The 17,916-nt window shown below is 37.5% G+C and overlaps 5 protein-coding genes across 16 annotated transcripts; 1 reads left to right on the forward strand and 4 right to left on the reverse strand.

Annotated features, from left to right (window-relative positions):
• Nucleotides 1-28: 28 nt before the first annotated feature.
• On the forward strand, nucleotides 29-2,212 carry LOC100647380 (leucine-rich repeat-containing protein 59). 2 transcript variants are annotated; one of them, XM_012309808.3, is made up of 6 exons: nucleotides 29-393; nucleotides 563-622; nucleotides 700-822; nucleotides 1,154-1,367; nucleotides 1,462-1,644; nucleotides 1,723-2,212. In XM_012309808.3, the coding sequence occupies exons 1-6, from the start codon at nucleotides 304-306 to the stop codon at nucleotides 2,001-2,003; spliced, it is 951 nt and encodes a 316-aa protein (XP_012165198.1). In that variant the 5' UTR covers nucleotides 29-303; the 3' UTR covers nucleotides 2,004-2,212. The 2 variants fall into 2 exon arrangements, with proteins under 2 accessions (XP_012165198.1, XP_012165197.1); XM_012309807.3 differs by having other exon boundaries at nucleotides 30-393; nucleotides 1,450-1,644.
• LOC100647732 lies at nucleotides 2,007-6,092 on the reverse strand. 8 transcript variants are annotated; one of them, XM_012309801.3, is made up of 8 exons: nucleotides 5,952-6,092; nucleotides 5,714-5,871; nucleotides 5,190-5,345; nucleotides 4,551-5,060; nucleotides 4,295-4,467; nucleotides 3,536-4,198; nucleotides 2,962-3,378; nucleotides 2,007-2,879 (listed from the first exon to the last, which is right to left on the reverse strand). In XM_012309801.3, exons 3-8 carry the CDS (start codon nucleotides 5,224-5,226, stop codon nucleotides 2,322-2,324), a joined length of 2,358 nt encoding a protein of 785 aa, XP_012165191.2. In that variant the 5' UTR covers nucleotides 5,227-5,345; nucleotides 5,714-5,871; nucleotides 5,952-6,092; the 3' UTR covers nucleotides 2,007-2,321. The 8 variants fall into 8 exon arrangements, with proteins under 8 accessions (XP_012165191.2, XP_048263096.1, XP_020719650.2 ...); XM_048407139.1 differs by having other exon boundaries at nucleotides 5,946-6,084; XM_020863991.2 differs by lacking the exon at nucleotides 5,714-5,871 and having other exon boundaries at nucleotides 5,190-5,274; nucleotides 5,952-6,087.
• Nucleotides 6,093-6,395: 303 nt separating this feature from the next.
• Nucleotides 6,396-8,097, reverse strand: LOC100647849 (pyruvate dehydrogenase E1 component subunit alpha, somatic form, mitochondrial). Its single transcript, XM_048407159.1, has 6 exons — nucleotides 8,020-8,097; nucleotides 7,701-7,874; nucleotides 7,343-7,561; nucleotides 7,038-7,286; nucleotides 6,725-6,970; nucleotides 6,396-6,627 (listed from the first exon to the last, which is right to left on the reverse strand). The coding sequence occupies exons 1-6, from the start codon at nucleotides 8,023-8,025 to the stop codon at nucleotides 6,478-6,480; spliced, it is 1,044 nt and encodes a 347-aa protein (XP_048263116.1). The 5' UTR covers nucleotides 8,026-8,097; the 3' UTR covers nucleotides 6,396-6,477.
• Nucleotides 8,098-8,915: 818 nt separating this feature from the next.
• On the reverse strand, nucleotides 8,916-15,642 carry LOC100647731. Of its 2 annotated transcripts, none has more exons than XM_048407136.1 (14): nucleotides 15,519-15,642; nucleotides 14,112-15,223; nucleotides 13,238-13,575; nucleotides 12,960-13,132; nucleotides 12,695-12,797; nucleotides 12,283-12,575; nucleotides 11,963-12,210; nucleotides 11,342-11,765; nucleotides 11,181-11,273; nucleotides 10,815-11,087; nucleotides 10,525-10,644; nucleotides 10,173-10,274; nucleotides 9,960-10,090; nucleotides 8,916-9,839 (listed from the first exon to the last, which is right to left on the reverse strand). In XM_048407136.1, exons 2-14 carry the CDS (start codon nucleotides 14,381-14,383, stop codon nucleotides 9,608-9,610), a joined length of 2,802 nt encoding a protein of 933 aa, XP_048263093.1. In that variant the 5' UTR covers nucleotides 14,384-15,223; nucleotides 15,519-15,642; the 3' UTR covers nucleotides 8,916-9,607. The 2 variants fall into 2 exon arrangements, with proteins under 2 accessions (XP_048263093.1, XP_048263092.1); XM_048407135.1 differs by lacking the exon at nucleotides 15,519-15,642 and having other exon boundaries at nucleotides 14,112-14,439; nucleotides 14,731-15,123.
• On the reverse strand, nucleotides 15,440-17,876 carry LOC100647969 (odorant receptor 24a). 3 transcript variants are annotated; one of them, XR_007224576.1, is made up of 5 exons: nucleotides 17,280-17,808; nucleotides 16,419-17,051; nucleotides 16,140-16,247; nucleotides 15,839-16,073; nucleotides 15,440-15,781 (listed from the first exon to the last, which is right to left on the reverse strand). XR_007224576.1 is itself a non-coding variant. In XM_012309810.3 (5 exons), the coding sequence occupies exons 1-5, from the start codon at nucleotides 17,526-17,528 to the stop codon at nucleotides 15,722-15,724; spliced, it is 1,203 nt and encodes a 400-aa protein (XP_012165200.1). In that variant the 5' UTR covers nucleotides 17,529-17,876; the 3' UTR covers nucleotides 15,440-15,721. The 3 variants fall into 3 exon arrangements, 2 of the variants coding, with proteins under 2 accessions (XP_012165200.1, XP_048263104.1); XM_012309810.3 differs by having other exon boundaries at nucleotides 15,839-15,991; nucleotides 17,280-17,876; XM_048407147.1 differs by lacking the exon at nucleotides 17,280-17,808 and having other exon boundaries at nucleotides 15,839-15,991; nucleotides 16,419-16,690; nucleotides 16,765-16,906.
• Between the last annotated feature and the right edge of the window lie 40 nt (nucleotides 17,877-17,916).

The raw sequence follows: 17,916 nt of genomic DNA on the forward strand, positions 1-17,916 counted from the left end.
ACTTTAAAAGTTACTGAATTGTTAGATAGAAGTCGAAAATTGAAAATGACATATGCGTGGTGATTTTGTATTGGTCTTCATTAGCCACGTGTGTACAAACATATTTATTAAAAATTTGTTCATTACTAATAATATAAAATTTTGTATCATTCAGTTGACAGATCGAAAAATATTTTACCGTTTTAATATGTGATATTAAATCTCCTCAACTTTGTGTCAATATGTTCTTTACCAGAAAGTGACGCCACAAAAAATCACAAATACCAGACGTTTGTGTGTGATTAATTTTTGTTCAGTACCAAAATGAATTTAAAGAAAGTTAAAAGTAGATTAAAAGACGAAAAGCTAGATCTTAGTTTATGTGACCTTAAAGAGGTGCCTATTCGAGAAATTGTACGTTCAAAAACTTATACATACATATTTTACCTAATCTGACAAATGTCAGATAAATTATTAAATCTCATTCATATATTTTATTTGATAACTTTATATCGTTTTATGTTGTAAAACGTACACCACTGTATACATTAAAGTATTAAAATGTGTGTCTTATATTTCTCAGGCAACTATTAAAAAAGCAACACATTTGGATTTATCAAATAATCTTTTAACTTCTTTATCTGTAAGTCTTTTAATTTTGTTACTTTCACTTAGTGTAATATTACTTTTTAAAGTAATTTTATTAATAATTTATTTCAGAATACTTTTGTCGAACTTAAGCAAATAGTCATACTAGATCTTAGTAGAAACATGTTGACAGAAATCCCTGAAAATTTTGGAGAACTGAGACGATTGAAACATTTAGATCTTTATGCAAATCAAGTAAATACAAAATATTACATTATAAATTTTTTAAATAAATTTAGATCATGTAAATAATAAGAGATTTGAGGCTTTCATAGCCTGAATTGTCACACTTGAGACTGTTCCATATATATTGCTTGAAGCTTTTGCATAAAAGCAGTGACAAAAGAAATTTCTTTCTCTGAAACTCAGTTTCAGTTTTTAGACACCGGAGAAACTAACTGCGATGCTATCAAAACATCGGAAAGAAATTCCTTTAGGACATGACTTTTATGTGAAAGACTGGAACAGTGTTAAACTGTGTTACAACAATGTTAAGCATGTAAATAATAATAGAATGATCTTACAGATAAGCAGATTACCACTTAGTTTAAGCGAATTAAAAAGTTTAAGATGGTTAGATTTAAAGGAAAATCCTTTAACTCCTGCTGTGGCTAGTGTTGCTGGCCCTTGTAGTAATTTGAGTGAATGCCAAGCTTGTGCTCGTAACATTGTCACTTATTTATCAAATGTGAAACTTACTATCGCAGAAGAAAAATTACGGAGATTAAATGCCATTACAGGTAATATCCAAAATTAAAATATACCAGTCTCTTAAAATAGCTCCTACATATTAGACACTGTTAACACATTTATTTATAGCAAATATGGAAACAGGTACTGTTTCGACAAAAAAAGGAGGAAGGAAAAAGAAGAAGAAATTGGATAAGAATAATAAGCAAAATTTAGATGGAAATGGATCTATTCAATCGAGCGAGGTATCGCTAATAGATGAAGACAAAACAGAATCTCTGATAACCACGCACAATAGAAACCAAGCTAATAAAAATGAAACTAAAGGTAATGTACCAAAATGTGTTGTACTGAACAATTTAGAAATGCAAATAGTATTTTATAATATTTTGATTGATGTTCTAGGAAATGCACATCGATTTTTTATGTCCATGATCTCATGGCTTTTTCTGTTTGGTTTAGCACTCACACTGATAATTGTGATTCTTCCATTGTATTCGAAACAGTCGGAATTGTTTATAAATTACATAGAATCTAAGACAGGTATACATTTAAAAGCATTTCAGAAATATAGTACCGATGTATTTAACTCTTCTATACAAGCAGTGATTAATATTTGCGATAATTTATACCACGCGTATGAGAAAAATTTTAAAACAGAGATGGACATTCCAGCGAATAAATAAGCGTTTTATAGGATAAAACGATACGATCAAATGTATTCGGCATAATTACTTTTTAAAGTACAACTTATAAATAACGAATGAAATCTATCATCATTGAAACTTATAAATTCGATCGTGTATCCGTATTGGGATCACATATTGGGATTACATATGCAAGTTAATGAATGTTATTTATTTTAAAAAATAAAAGATTATTATTAATACAGATATATTGAAATATACTACTTACTTTTAAATATACTAACGTATTATTTCTTTGGTCATATATTTGAATACGTGAACTGTGAATACACGTTTCTTTTCGAATTATTATTTATGCTACACATATTTTGTGAGATTTGTTTTATTTAATAATATTGACGATGTTGTCCTAGAGGGTGCTTTGCCAAGAGAGTTTTCCATTCTACTAATCAATTTTTGAAAGGTATTCATTCTCGAAGAATTGTGTTGTTCGCCAAAGTCATCCGATGAATCCTCTGTCTCGTTTAAAACTCGGCCATTTGTTTCGGTAACCATTGAATCAACCGTTTTTGATCTTTTCCCGCTAACAAATCGATTCCACGACTTTTTTTCGGGGCTGATTTGCGATCTTGTTGCGTTCTCGTTATCTCTGTTATGTAGAACTTCCTTTTGTCGTGCCGTAAACTCTGCGAGTATAGCAACGTCGTCATACAAATCGTCAACTTGTTGATCAACAGGAAGACATCTAGGATAATGCGATTCGGGTCGTGGCATTTTATAATGCTCGTTATCTTCGAATGATTGTTGCGAGACGTCTAAGTTCTCGCAGAAAGCAGGCCGATCAGCATCCGTGCGAACGAGATTGTGAAAGAGATTTGATTTCTTTGTAATTTGCTGTAAATTTATTGAACATGTCTTTAAAAATAATGCTATCAAAGCAAGCGACATCAAAGGAGAAAAAATAAAACGGAAAGATTAAGAGATAGAGAATTCTTACTTGATGTGATTTATCGCGATACGCGACGTCATCATAAAATTCATCCGCATCGGTTACATTTTCGATTATCGGTGGTTTCACATAGATCGGCCTGGGAGGAGGTGGACAAGTATACTCTGATTGTTCTTCCTCCAAACGGTTAATTTCTTGCTCAACATTTATCAACTCGGATACGTCATCGTAGTAACTCGATGATTCCTGATTGTTTGCCAATGACGATGAAAGTTGTGAGAGCGGCGCCGGCGGCGGCGATGGAGAGGTAGCAGTTTTATACTTGGTCTTTTTTTCAATTTTTCTCGGAGATTCCTTTTTACTTCTCACTCTGTCCAAAAACGATTTCTTTTGCGGTGACTTTGCCGACTCCTCCACTTTCTCCGTTGTTCGAACCTTGATCGATTTTGAGTTGCGAATTACAGTCTGTATACGGAAGATGATGTAATTATGAAATGCATACATAAATATAATATAAAAATGTAGATGATAAAGTAAGAAAAAAAAAAGAACGAGTAACAGAGCAGGTAAGAATAAAAGAACGAATAAAGAAATAAACGTGTGCGAAATTTACTATAATCACCTCGCCATGATCGTACGATAGAAATTTACTTTGTTCATTTACAACTTTATCTTTCAACGCTGTAATGTTATCGGTGGTATCGTCATACGTTAATTCTTTTCGCGAGCCAATTGATTTTTTCGTAACAATTTCAAAATTTCCTTTTTTCCCTTTTTCATCAGATTCATGTTTGTTTCTGACGTTTGCGTATTGTATCGTCTCTCTAAAATCTTCGATCTTATGGTAAATATCGTCTTCCTCTTCGTCAGGAAGTTCGTAAGACGAACGCTGAGGGGACGGCATCGGTAATTTTCGGGAGGTTCGAGCTGGTAACGGAGGAGGAGTCGAGGAACGTGGATGAGAAGAAATAGAAACAATAGCTTCGGAAGGGCCAGTGGTAGGCGAAGGAATAGAAATATTGGCCGATTCTTGAGAATCATCTAGTCCTCTTCCTTCATTAGTATCTTCATTGGATCGATCAACGATTGGATCGGTCGAAGATTTATCGGCAAGCTCTTGCCTACAATTCGAGTCTTCTTGGTCATTCGGTTGCTTGGTAGCACCATTTGCGACGATGTTCGTGTCCATTTGTTTCGTTGTCTCTTTATAATCGTTCTTCTCGCCTCCTAATTCACAAATTTTCCTTATCCATTGTTCCATATCCTTCCGAGTTTTTGCAGAAAACTGAAATAACGTTGAACTTTACATTCAATTTATTAACCTTTTCATTTATTTCCATTTCTATATCTATAGTATATTTTATGAGAAATATTTGAGTACCTGGAAAGTTCTATTACCAGGACGGAAAATCTCAAAAGTAGATTCGCTTCGACGTTGGTCTCGAGGAATTGCATTTGGAGCAGGTCGTGCCATGTAGCCCTGAATTGGCAAAATCGTGCACGGCCGATTGTCACGATCGTTTCCGTAAATTAATAGATGCAATCCAACCAAACCTATCGCATTTGCATAGAAATTGTTCCGTTACATGCAGTGTTTTGATCACATCGATATCGATCATCGAGAGAATTCAACTTACCAACCCAACAGGCTCGATATTGTTCGAAAACGAACAATTTCTTTCCTTCCTTCCTATAAAGAGGGCCACACATCTTACATTTACTTTTCGTTTCCGTTGCTGAGAAATTCGCGTAAATGTCCATCAGCGTATTTTTAACCTCTTCTTCTTTATTTTGAATATTATCGATCGTTTCATGAGTCGAGAGTACAATAGTATTATTCGTCGATTCGACACCCTGAAAGGTCTCGTAATAATCCTGTTGTTGCTGTGGCTTTTGCATCTCATGGTATTCCTCTGCTCCTACGTATTCTTGAAGCTCGGTTTCCGTTTTCAGTGTAGCTGCCGTCAAACCTTTCGATCCGGTTGCGTTCATATTTAAATACGGTTCTGGAGATGCCGGTCTTCCGATTCTCTCTATTACGAACATCGTTAGCGTATCTTTCGAACGTACCAATAAATTGTCTCGAATGTTCTCTAATTTCATTGGGAGTTTTACATCGTGGAGACATTCCAAAAATTGCACTACATCTATCGTGAATAAATATACGTATGTAGTTTCATGTCAATCCGATCGATGTTAAGTAAAACGATTACAGTAATAAATATATATATATATATACATAATATATATGTGACGTCTGTTAACATTTTATTTACCTCGAAGAATAGCAGTAACCTCTGCGTTGAGCCCCATCGTAATTTCGTTCCTTATTCGATTTTCCTCTTTTTCTCGATCGTTGATCTGTCGGATAAAAAAATATGTTTCCTAGCAACGATTTCGTATATATAATAGTTATCGTACCATCACTCCTACTGAAATTCATCAGGAAATGTGGTTAAATAAGATAAGCGATAAGAAAGGAAGAATGAATAATAATTTTGTGTCATGTTCAACGGAATTTGCTTTCATTAATTATGATTTCGAGTTTGACACTTTTGGACATGACAGCATAGGACTTCTGATCGATTCGATCTGATTCGATATGATTTACCGTACCTTCTCCCTTTTAAAGGATTAGTGACGTTAATCCCAATGTCATTGATCGAGCAAACGAAACAACATCGTTCAATGACGTTTTTAAACATTTATGTTTGTTCTAACATTCGAATAAAATACAAATGATAAGCAAATCCTGAGTCGTGATTATCGTATGACGGAATCGATGGTCAAACAATCTCACCTGTAAGTTCTTTGCTGTGTCTACTGTCGTATTTTAAATCGTTTTAAATCGTCGTATCGAGGGACAGTTGATATTTATCTGATTTAGCTTCATTTTTCGCGATAAACATTGCGCATGATTCTCTTAAGTTTTGTCACTTGTGCTGCTCGACTCGATCGCTATTATCAATCGACAACTTTATTGTCCAAACGAAATCTTTTTAAAGAATATCTTTTGGACGCAGAAAACGTACAATTACCTTTCGATGTAAGCTCGTTAAGATTCAACGAGCTGAACTGCACGTGGGAGCAACCGAAGGCGGCTCCCGCAAAGACTGTCTCGTTGACTGTCGCTGTCGTTCGTTAACGCTACTCGCTGGAATCTTTCCTCCCTCTCTTTCTTTTACTCTCGTTCTGTCATACATATATACATACAATGTTCCTCTGAACGATTGACTCACTCCATTTCAACCGTTCCCTTTTGCTGTAATAACCTTCTGTCTTCGTCACGTTTTATTCTCCTTGCTTCATGCTTTCCTTTTCTCGATCGTGACTTGACGCAGCGCGATATGTTTTAATTGATCATTCCAATTGGCGGAGTAAGAAAACCAGTGAGAAACAAACATAGCCACTCGCATAGCATACTCTACGACGTGTTCTTTTCTTTCTCTATAAATTTCGACCAATTTCGTGACGTAAAATACTTCGATTCGATATTACTTTATTTTACTGATAGATCTAGAATCAGTACAAAGAAGGGTATGGAGGAAAAATTTGATTCCGTTTTTAATGAGTTTCCCAAGGTGCTTTGCCGCGCGTTTTTTCCAATGGTTTCACGTAAACATCCGTTGCGATTTCCGACATCTCCGGGTATGGGTCGGCTTTAGCTTGTTCCATTTCCTCATCCACTGCTTTGTACGTGTTTTTCCTAATTTCCTAATGCACAGGGAGTGGGTTGGGATCAAGCGAGAGTGAAAAGAAGAGGAAAGAGTAACGGACGGAAGGTGAGACGGACACGCGCGTGCGGTCTTACAAGAATTTCCGCTTCGGTTTTCACACCATTCTCCACGAGCAATTTGGTCAATAACTCGATAGGATCTCGTTCAGCTTGTATTTTCTTCACTTCGTCTCTGGTACGATAAGAAGTGCCAGGATCGCTCATGCTGTGACCAAAGTACCGATAGGTGACCATCTCAAGAAGAATCGGACCGTTCCTAAGAGCATAGTCTCTAGCAAATTTCACAGCTTCGCGAACATCCATCACTCTCATGCCATCTACCTGAAATAAGAAAAACACGGGGAAGAAACGAACGCGTTGCCCTTCTTTGTTCTCCACTCTTCCTTACCTTCACCCCTGGAATTAGATCTCCTCGCGTGTAGAAGTTGGTGTTAGCCGAATGTCTCTGCACTACCGTTCCCATCGCGTACTTATTATTTTCGCATACAAATACTACAGGCAGATTCCATAATTTCGACATGTTGTATGCTTCGTAGATTTGGCCCTGAGATGCAGCACCATCCCCATAAAATGCCCAAGCAACTCCACCCGTGCCATTGTATTTTTGAGCGAATCCCAACCCAGCGCCAACCGGTATCTATCAAGTAGAAGCTAATTTGCCGATCAAGAAGGACAATTGTTACACTTCTCTACCTGACCGCCGACGATCCCGTCGCCTCCGAAAAATTGATTCCCGTACATGTGCATAGATCCACCTTTTCCTTTCGAAATTCCAGTCTTACGACCCATCAGCTCGGCGAATATTTCTCGTGCCGATATACCGAATACCACTGCGAAACCATGACATCGGTAAGCTGTGATCAAACTGTCCTTTTTCATTATCGACATCTTTGTACCAACAGCTACTGCTTCCTGCGCAAATACATAGTTTTCTTTTTTACAGATGGTTCCTCTCTTTCCTCTCTTTCGCTCTCTTCTTCTTTCTGTTCTTGTTATCGTCGCTCTCGCGATGACGCGACGTCCGGTTAATCCGGCTAATCGTAAATTCTACCTGACCAGAATATAAATGAAGGAAACCGTTGATCAAGCGCAATCTATATAATTCCGCCGCCTTGTTTTCCATTCGTCTGATGTAGATCATCGTTTTCAATGCATAAGTTGCTTCTTCTTCGTTCATTGTCATTTTCTCCGAGGGTCCGCTCTCCAAACGATACAATTCATATTTCTAAGCAACATAAGAAAAGCACGTGTTCATTCCATTGTTGTCTGAACCGGTGTCTAAATGAAGATCTTTCTTATCGGTTAAAGAAAAAAAAGGAATAATTATTGAAAAAGACGCAACAATAAAAGGATCAACTCGAAAGTATTACCGTCATTTTTATAAAATTTTTGCAGATCGAATCAGCGCTGCTATTTTCCAACTAACCAAACCCCAATCAGGGCACAGAAATTCACCGGAATTCACCAGAATTACTTTTACTTTCATCTATTACTTTGGGTTCCCTTGGACAATCCGTAATATTGTCAATATTCCAATATTTTCAACGAAGATGTGGTCTGTCAATAAATATTGACAATATCGTATTGACAATACATATTGATTCGTCTTCTAATTGAGAACATTGAAATATTGACAATATATATTGATAGCCAGACGGCACCTTTATACTATATGTATACTATATACTATATATATTAAGTAATATATGGACATGTAAGGTATGGACATGTAAGTTTGGTAAGTTTTCTTTTAATCGCTTGTACATTATCTGACGAATAAAATCAAACGAATGTTATTGTCTTAGGAGAAGTGGAAAACGAGGAGGCCTCAGTAATTCCATCAAATCATCCTAGTTGCTGCCTCGTTATGGGCGTTATTCAAGAGTATAGAAACTACAAATTGCGATTTTTTACCGTTTCCGACACCACATTTTTAGTTACTTTTCTTCGTTGAGAAAAAAAGAGATATCGAAGATTCAGACGACTTCTCAATAATCTCAAGAGATACATTCTTCTTCTATTTAGCTACCATTCAGTTATAACGTCTCGTTGTTTCATATGCCGAAGGTTTAATTCGAGATTCATTATTTTTGTTGTTCATCGATTTACATTAAGATTGCTGTCCGATGTTTCCTGTGTTAAACATCGACGAAAGTTTCAAGCGATGATTTCGTAATTTTCTCAAACATTAATCAAAATTGCAATTTTCGTATCATCGTAAATATCGTTCTACGAATCGAAGAAAATTGGAAACAAATACGAAACGTAATTGTAACTTTTCCTTTTATTGGTACTTCTTCTGTTTCAGTTTCATTTTTCCAAACAGGTTACTTTCGAAATCACATTTGCAACACCTTTTCAGCCGTATTCGACGCTAGAAGACTATTCACTGGTGGCAATTTCCTTAACTCGCATCCAAACGTACAAATGCATAGTTCATATATCCACATTTACGTCCTTCAGTTCCATTCCCATAGATTTCATAAATACCATGAATCTCATAGCAACCAACATTACATATGTCATTTATACATTATATCGTATGTATAAATTATGCGCTAACAGACTCCGAACGAAAACGAAACTCTGTCTGCTGTCAACTTTCTCTCCTTTCTCGTCATTCGTGTAACAGCACGCCGCACGCTATTCTTCTAACTTCTTTTATTTCCATACTGCGAAATTTTCCATTTGATTTGTCATATTCAGAATATCTAAAGAGATTATCGTCACCGATAAATATAATATGTATAATATACGGAACCATTACTTTATTAAACTTTCAATACTGCGAATAATTGATTTATTTTGTATGTTTGACCGCAACCGGTCTTCTTTGAACATTTCATGTTGGATATTTTCGTACAATCTTGATTTTAAATAGCTAGAAATTCGAAAAAAGATCGGGAACGATATATCTTCGAGCGAACAACGTCTCGAACATAGGTAAGCGTAATTATTTTAAACGATATCAAAGAGCGAGTTGTACGCATTGGATGGTGAACCGACAGGATGTAATAGTCGAGACGTCTTCCTCGATGCCCAGTATCGGTGGCCTGTCTTTGATCGCGTCTGCTTCTTCTCTTCCTCGTAATTCTCGCTATCGATCGAATCCTCCAGACGAATAAGACGCGCCGCTCTAGCAACAATCGGTGACCTCAAAATCGACGAAGTAGCACGGCTCCACTCCTCGCTATATGTCGATAAGTATAAAACAATTTAATGAGAATAAAGAAAGCATTTAGGCGATTCACGAAAAGGAAAAGAAATCGATTTAAAGAAGAAGAAATCGAATTAACGAGATGAGAATTACCGGGGCAGAGATTCGATGTTGAGCGAATTGGTCAATGTGGACAAAGATCTCTTTTGCTTCGGCTCTGTATGCAACATGGACGCTTTGAATTCGGATTGCGGTGAAAAGATCGAGCGTATCGCTTCTAATTCCTGGACGTTTCAAAACAGCGATCATATGTATCGTAATGTAAAATTACAAATATTTATATTAATACTTATAATAGTTACCTACCTTTTTCCGTGACGAAGTTGCGTACAGAGGTGTGCTCGAAGGATTCACGCTATTCTTTTGCTTTCGCCACGTTTTAACGTCCAACTTTGCATTTTCGAATACCTGTAGATATATGGACGTACAATATCGGTTAAAGTATCGGCCAACGATAAAATCAGGATGTGAAATTGCGTATTAAGCAAAAAGAGTCAACCGAAGATGAATAGCTGTACATTTAAATAAATTGAGTATATTGAAAAATTGAAATTTCTCCTTCTACCAATACGCGATTAATACTGCAAACTCGTGCGTGGTTAAAACGTAAACGTTTCTGTTTCTATCGATCATCGTGGATGGAGCATGCTTGCTCTACCTGCAATCCAGTCGTTTCCTCCCAACTGGCGCATCGTTTGTGCCGTGGACAAATCTGATTTTCTTGTACGCTTTTCGATAATGAGGAGTACGTATGTGCCATTATACGCTCGATCTCCACCTACAAGTAGAGAAGAGAGACCAAAAGCGCGTGAAGTATTTTTCCAATTCAAATGTTAATAAGTTCATACGCACGGTTAATTGTATACGTATATTTATTGCAATGGAGAAAAGGAAGATATAGTAAGATACAGTAATCGAGTTGAAAATATTTAAAAAGGCGAAACCAACCTTGACACGCTTTGCTCGTTTTTGTGCGCCTGACTGCAAGGATTGTCGAATCGACTGATCGATGACGGACTCCTGCTTCGATGGCTGTTGCGCTTTCGGATCGCCGAACAAACCCTTCGATTCTGCTACTTTGATCATAAACAGCGAGTCGAATTGCACCATTTCTTTTCGTTTTATTACCACGAGAAAGCATCCTGGATTTAACATATCACTAACGTTCTCTCCGTAAATATCGTCGATGCTGCTCACTTCGAACAGATCGCTGTCTGGGATCTTATATTTTAAGAAAAATCTTTTAACGAGCTTACGAAAGAAAGCGCGGGTAGAACCTATCGTACTGCTATATTACATCAAGGTAAACCTTACGGTAATGTTCGCGGACTGTGTCGAAGCATGATCGTCTTTGCGCATTTCCTCGTCCATCTTGACCGATTTCGACGATTCCTTCTGCGCTTTCCTCTGCGATAAATAACGAAGCACGTTATAACCGATACGAACTAAAGGCAATGAATTTATGCATATCTTACCGGATGTTCGCGAATGTACTTCTCCATGGCCATCCGATTAACGCAGTCTACCACTTGCCGAACCATCTCCGTTGTCTCTGAGGGTAAAATCGTGTGCACTTCGTATACGACAAATTGTACATTCGGCCTGGTCAAAGTATATTTCAAAGTGGACATTTGATCGGTCAAGAAAGTACGCCACTGTTCATGATCGTTATAATTCTTTTGGTCCTCGCAATTGTTATCCTGTCGTTCGTAGTCGTCGTCAATGTCGTCGCGAAGGCTGTTAGTGTAGCCATCTGTTAACGATTCCAGAAGATCCACGTCTCCACCTCGTGCCACTGCGAGATCGACGATATCTCTGACCCCTGTGTAGGTACATGATGGCACCGCTAACACTACGGTGGCTCTCTCTGATTCGCTCGTCGTCGGATGAGACGCGTACCTAACGAAATATAAGTCACTCGTGGCTTAAAATGTTTCGTTTAACAGATCCAATGCGAAGTTTTATACATCGACGAAACGCGTGTATTTGAGCCACGTCCGCACTCAACGAGATAATCGAAAATATCGAGTCTACGAATCAATAAAAACATACTTTTAATAAAACTCATACTCAGTAAAAAGAAATTGGAAAGATACCTTTCGGAGAAGACGCGACACCGTTGCAAGGTGATGCCGAGGTTTTTCAGGTAAGTCTCGTACTCGCAACGACGATCGCCAGCTCCAAAGGCCAGCAGTTTACCAGCGTGCTCGATATCGGCCAAAAGCCCAGCCAGATATCCAGTGTGTCGAGGCGCAAGGGAATGCGTTAAAATGACCGGGCCGTAGACCCGACCGACGCGAATCGCCTGTACCAACGCTGCCGCGCCAATACACAATGATCTTTCCTGTTCGTTCGAACGAGCCATCGTTAAAGTTAAAGCATCTTTTTGGTTTTCTCCGATTTCTCGGCTACCTACCAGAAATACGAAACGGTGATCACGAACGATACTGGAAACAGCCAGCGTTTCCCGCATGCTTTCGTGTAAATGAACCATCTTCGGGCAAATCGGATCGAACGCATACTCATTCTCTTCAAGTTCTACCTTCGCTCCTTTGCTTTCGCAATAGGTCAATTTCAATGCCGACATTTCCTCCAGAAATTCTGTCTTGTTGACGATTTTCATGCTGTTTATCCATCCGGAAGCGATCCTAGCTTGTACACCCCAAGCGACGCCTTCGATGACGCGCAATCGGCTCGGCAATAATTCATCTTTCAGATTTGGAATATAACAGCAATAATAAATATATACGTAGACGCCGTTTTCTTTAGCTAGATACTCATTGTCAGTCTCTACCAAAGTTCTATCACGTCGGAGGAAAAATATTCACCGAGGTTGAGGGCAGAGCCGCGGATCCGTAGCCTGGAAATACTTGCCGCGAGACGAGTCTTCACATTCAGAAGAGCGTTCTCGACATCCGCTAAGCCAGCAGCCTGATACGTACAATTTCAAGGTGTCGAATACATTTTCAATATACGCGAACATATGCAAGCATGGAGATCGGTAGACAAAGAGACAAGTAGAGTAAAAGGTGAAAAAGGAGTGGGGGAATGAAACGAAGCAAAAGGAGGAAAAAAGGAACGATGAAATCCTACCTCAAAGATCTCCTCGCGTTCTTCGGAATTGGCGATCTCGAACTGTGGCTTCGCAAATTTTCTTCCTTGTAAATCGTACAGCAACAACCAAACGATCTTTTCTCGATCCTTGATCGCGTTGTTGTGCTGCCAAAATCCTATATCCTCCAAGGCACGAACGAATATCTTTTTGTCTAAATTATACGAAAGAACAGAAAATTATGGAATGCGACGAAAAGAAAATTCGAACGTGGAATTCGTATTCGGATGAGAACGCGTGGACTCGGTCCTCCACTTACATCTGAGAACGTCGTAGACGAGTCCAAACACACGACGCATCTCAGCCTCGTCCGAGTATATAGGAGAAGGTTGAACCTTCCGAAGAACTTTCGCGGCTAACAGAATATCGTTAACGCGCCAACCTGGTTGAACGCATGTTTCTATCATCGAACCACTGATCCTATCGACGCTCATCAACGATCCTCCCTTCGATTCTTCTCTTCCATATTTTCTAGGCTCAACTATCGTCAAACTGTGTCCAAGCTTCTTTGGCTCCCATTCCCAATCGTTCTTCTTTCGATTCCTTTCCGCTTCCAACTTCGTTTCCACTTCCGTGCCCAATCCGGTTTCCTCGACCCTTCGGTTTCATTACTACTTATGTATACACCATTCACTTATTGTCACTGAATTAGGTTCACGACAGGGTTTCGCGGAACGCGTCTTACTTACTTCTCCATTATTTGTAGTTTTCGTTTGTTTGTACTTTTGTACAAAGATCAAAACGTACTATCGACATGGTCCGATTAATTCGAATCTCTCTACAGTTTCAGCCATACGGGATGAACATGAGCGTGTCAAGATTAATGGTTAAAAAGGAAAATCAAATCGGATGCGCACAGTCCAAAATTAAATCGACAAAATATAGAAACAGATCGATCGATATTGAACGAATTCAGGTTGGAAAAGAAAAGCGACATTCGTATCGTTATTTGAATTTGCAAAGCGCAGGTTACGTATCTAAGGCCATAAAATAATTAGCAAACTATTTATAAGCAGAAGCAACTTCTTCGAGTAGGAGTAACTGATCGATGTGCACGCGTTTTTCACGATCCTTTCCAAGTGAAAACTCATTCGTAAATTCATCGTTTACGGCCGTAAAGATAGGTTCATTACCTTCTTTTTATAAAATCGTCGCATTCTCTTTGCAGTTCAACCAGTCGATAATAGACTCGGTAACGCCACTCTTCGTTGCTCGGTAAAATCAGGTCTTCTAAGTTTTCGTTAAATTCATCGTTGCGAAGTTGACTGTAATTTTCTTTCCAATTTGCTAATAAGATACGAAAGATCTTAGAGTATTCCTCGAACATGTTCCTTTTGCCAGAACAGACGTTTAGCTTTAAACAACCTTCTAATTTCGCATCTTCATCGTCCTCTTTATTATTCATACTGTACGAGTCTCTCGTCTTCGTTAGAAACGATCTTTTCCTTTTAACGAGAAAATCTAAACGATGAAAATTAATTCACTTTTTCATGCGAAATATCCCTGCTTTCTTAAGCCTTCTCAAACTATAATACTTAGAAGTAAAAGGTAAATATGTAATACGTGAGGAATTAATAAAAGGACCAAGAGTTTAAAGGGAAAAGATATAAAAATAGTTAGCAGAGAGAGAGATAGAGAAGGAATAATAATGACGATTGTAAAAAAGAATAAAACATACATAAAGTAATATAACGCAATTGACAGATTGAAAAATAGAAATAAAGATAATAATAATAACGTCAATTAACTTACCGAAAGATGGAAAAAATATAAGGCGAAAAAGAGCAGAAAATGCAGGTTAGGTGTAGAACGGGAGATATGGTATGGCGGGCACGCGGTCGAATATCACAGACCTTAAAGAGGAGAACAAAGAAAATACAAGAACGTCCCGCGCCGCAACGTCGCGTGATTCGGTAATATCTTTCTCGATATCGCGTCTATCAGTTTACACGAGTATAAACGAAAATCGCAATTCGCAATGAGCCGATCACGATAAGTCGACCTCCTCGGCAATTCTTCTCAGCCTGTTTCGTGTCTCTTCCGTGCATCACCCCATTTATTCCTTACATTCTCTATCAAATATTCATGTATACTTAGATATATACTATATACGTGTATGCACATATATGTATGTAGATAACCGATTGGATAACTGGAGCGTCGCACAACATGTCACAAAGAGACCAATAAATGTCAAAACGGTACGTACTTGTTGGTACGAACTTGAACCTATCCTTGCAGATTTCTAGAACGATAATCATAAAGGTGAAATTTGTTAATCATTACGAAAAGAGAGAAAGAAAAAGCGGAGAAGGAGAAAAGGAAGATAGAAAGAAAGAAAGAAAGCAGGCAACGAAATGGAAAAGAAAATATTTTTACTTATTATCTTAATCCATTTAGAATATAAAAAATGGATTAGGTTTGATTGTAAACTTTCAAAGAATAGACTACAAACTTGAAATATATTTGTAATACGTATTATCTTGCTTTTATTTGCCATCTACCAAGAGAGAAGAGAAAAAACAGCGTTGACTTGGTACCTTGCTGTTGCTCTACCTATGATTGGGCAAATACACAATTCGTACAAATCATTTTGCAGCTTGAAAATCGTCGAGAACTGCATTTTACAAAGCTATTATGCCTTTTCTTTTCGATATCTTTTTCCCCTATTATTATCATCGTAATCATCATTATTAGGTACTCTTACTATCGTAATACTATATCAGTACCAGTTTCATTTATATTATTTATCCTTATCAATGGTTTCTAACAAGAAATAGTAGGATACTGCGGTATTCAAAACCTGGAAATATACACGAGACAGGTGTATTGAAAATGATTAAATCGAAAGATAGATTACCTTAACAAAAAGATCCAATGAAACTTGCATCAAATCACACGCTTTCAGAACGATCGATCTCTGTGCTAATATCAGCGTAAAGCCTTTTGCGAAACTAATATCCTTGTGTTTGTACCAATCGCTAAAATAAACCTTGCGACGAAAACGATCGCTCTACGAAGGAAACGAAGATTAAAGGAGGCTGATCGCAAGTCCACGTATAATATAATTGATTATCCATTCGTTCGGTCGTTCGCTAGTTTAAAGAACAATTTGAGATCACGGTAACTCGAGACGACAACAAGCAAATACATCTACGAACCTCGGTAAGAATTACGTCTGCAGGCCAGGCGTACAGGAACGTTTGTAATAATTTCATAAAAATGAAAACAATACAAATTATGATTTTATCGATGATTTGTCCTCTGACCTGTCAAACAACCAACCAGTTAAGTAATCGTTTTAGATATTATAGATATTTACGCATGTATAGAAGCAAGGCCGAATGATAATCGATAGAATCTCAAATTTAACTGAACTTAAATGTGTAAATAGTAAACAGATGTTGTGTAAAGTATTTTCTCGATTATCTTTATCTCACCTGCAAAACCTGAAATATTAAAGTACATAGACTCGTTGCGCTCGTTATTGTTGTTAATAGTATGACGGGTCCGTAAGCTTCTTGAACGATGTCTCGACATTTCAGTAACAGAGCGTGCTTGTTGACGCATTCTTGAAAGATCCGTTTACGATTCTCCTCATACTCTTTATTCGCCTTATCCTTCTCGTCAGTTGAAAATCTCATCTCGAACTCAAAACCCAACAAACGTAACATTACCGATATACGAAATAAGCAAAAGCTGAAAAATCCATCTACGCCGGTAGATACAGAGATTATATTCCAAACAATATTCAAATCAAAGAGATAATGCAATTGCCAGACTAACATTGAATCAATCGTCCAAGGATAACTTGCAGGAAAGGGTAAAGGATATTGTAGATTCGTTGTATTGTTCGCGTCGTAAAGTATTCTCGTAATCAACGGTTTAAATGCGTGTATAGTGCTGTTGATTGTCATTAACGTAAACTGTAGATAAATCAATCGATAAAACGTTCGAACCCAGGAAAAAGCTATTGATCTTATATCTGTTTCGCTTAGTGCTTGTTCCAACATAGAACTGAGTATATCATTTGCTTGTTGTAGTTTATTTTGATAGATAAAAAAGCAGCAAGCCTAAAAAAGCAAAAGGTATCTTGTTGTAAAATGTCGATAAGTTTCGATCGTTCATGTTTCAATTACAAAAAATGAATCGCGTATCTTGAATATCTTTGTTTGCCTAGGATTCGGATTCGTTGAATTTGAAGGCAGGATACGTATAACACATTTAAATGTTAGAAGTGACAATTCGATTATATGAATGAAATGGATTCTTTTAAAATATATGTAGATAAACTTACAAACCTTCGTAGTTGTATTCAATATGGCACAGAAGAGGGAAAACGAAGCGGTAAGCAAAGCGATATTCTGAACATTCTGTGAGCAAAAATTTCCTACGACACAGAGTGAAATGAAAGAGGAAAATATCGACCAAATTGATATGCACCGATAAAATACATCCCGCTCCTTCGTAATCGGACACATCCCACTAAGGAGGAGAAAACGTTTTACGAAACTAGCATACTTTCGATATATTTTTAGTTCTTTCGACATCGTTGAAATTGCGACGGCAATTCTACCTGAATCAATGCATAAGCATCATTCCCAAGACAAGTTACATCTGAATAACGATCGATCGATACATATTACGCTATTCTGCTTTGCCATTATATATCAATCGACCGCTTGATAACAATGAATAATTTATTTTCTTAAGTTGGTAAATTGCTTGAAATTGATCAGCAATGTTAAATATTTTATCCAATGGTTTATGCGCTTGTTCTTTCGCATCCTCTGTCGCGTAAAGCATAGCTAAATTAAACGTTACGAAAGCAATTTTGAAAATGCGCGTTGAAACTTGTAAAATTTCTAAGAATCATTTCCTTGTACGCCGATGAAAACAATTTATCAGGGATAAAGAACTATCAGGGATAAAAAATAT

This window comes from Bombus terrestris, chromosome 7 (assembly GCF_910591885.1).
Source record: "Bombus terrestris chromosome 7, iyBomTerr1.2, whole genome shotgun sequence".
Classification (NCBI taxonomy): Eukaryota; Metazoa; Arthropoda; class Insecta; order Hymenoptera; family Apidae; genus Bombus; species Bombus terrestris.

Coding starts and splice junctions, on each gene's coding strand:
- LOC100647969 (XM_012309810.3), bottom strand. CDS start 17,528: ATGTCGAAAGAACTAAAAATATATCGAAAGTATGCTAGTTTCGTAAAA. Junction 17,052..17,279: donor TATTGAATACAACTACGAAG/GTTTGTAAGTTT, acceptor TTGCTTTTTTAG/GCTTGCTGCTTTTTTATCTA. Junction 15,782..15,838: donor CATTGGATCTTTTTGTTAAG/GTAATCTATCTT, acceptor GTATATTTCCAG/GTTTTGAATACCGCAGTATC.
- LOC100647849 (XM_048407159.1), bottom strand. Junction 6,971..7,037: donor ATCTAATTCCAGGGGTGAAG/GTAAGGAAGAGT, acceptor TTCTTATTTCAG/GTAGATGGCATGAGAGTGAT. Junction 6,628..6,724: donor AAACCGAAGCGGAAATTCTT/GTAAGACCGCAC, acceptor CCTGTGCATTAG/GAAATTAGGAAAAACACGTA.
- LOC100647731 (XM_048407136.1), bottom strand. CDS start 14,383: ATGAATAATAAAGAGGACGATGAAGATGCGAAATTAGAAGGTTGTTTA. Junction 12,576..12,694: donor CGGCTCTGCCCTCAACCTCG/GTGAATATTTTT, acceptor CAAATCTGAAAG/ATGAATTATTGCCGAGCCGA. Junction 10,645..10,814: donor AACGAGCAAAGCGTGTCAAG/GTTGGTTTCGCC, acceptor CTCTACTTGTAG/GTGGAGATCGAGCGTATAAT.
- LOC100647380 (XM_012309807.3), top strand. CDS start 304: ATGAATTTAAAGAAAGTTAAAAGTAGATTAAAAGACGAAAAGCTAGAT. Junction 623..699: donor ATCTTTTAACTTCTTTATCT/GTAAGTCTTTTA, acceptor AATTTATTTCAG/AATACTTTTGTCGAACTTAA. Junction 823..1,153: donor TAGATCTTTATGCAAATCAA/GTAAATACAAAA, acceptor ATGATCTTACAG/ATAAGCAGATTACCACTTAG.
- LOC100647732 (XM_012309801.3), bottom strand. CDS start 5,226: ATGGGGCTCAACGCAGAGGTTACTGCTATTCTTCGAG. Junction 4,468..4,550: donor ATATCGAGCCTGTTGGGTTG/GTAAGTTGAATT, acceptor CAAATGCGATAG/GTTTGGTTGGATTGCATCTA. Junction 4,199..4,294: donor CTGGTAATAGAACTTTCCAG/GTACTCAAATAT, acceptor ACGTTATTTCAG/TTTTCTGCAAAAACTCGGAA.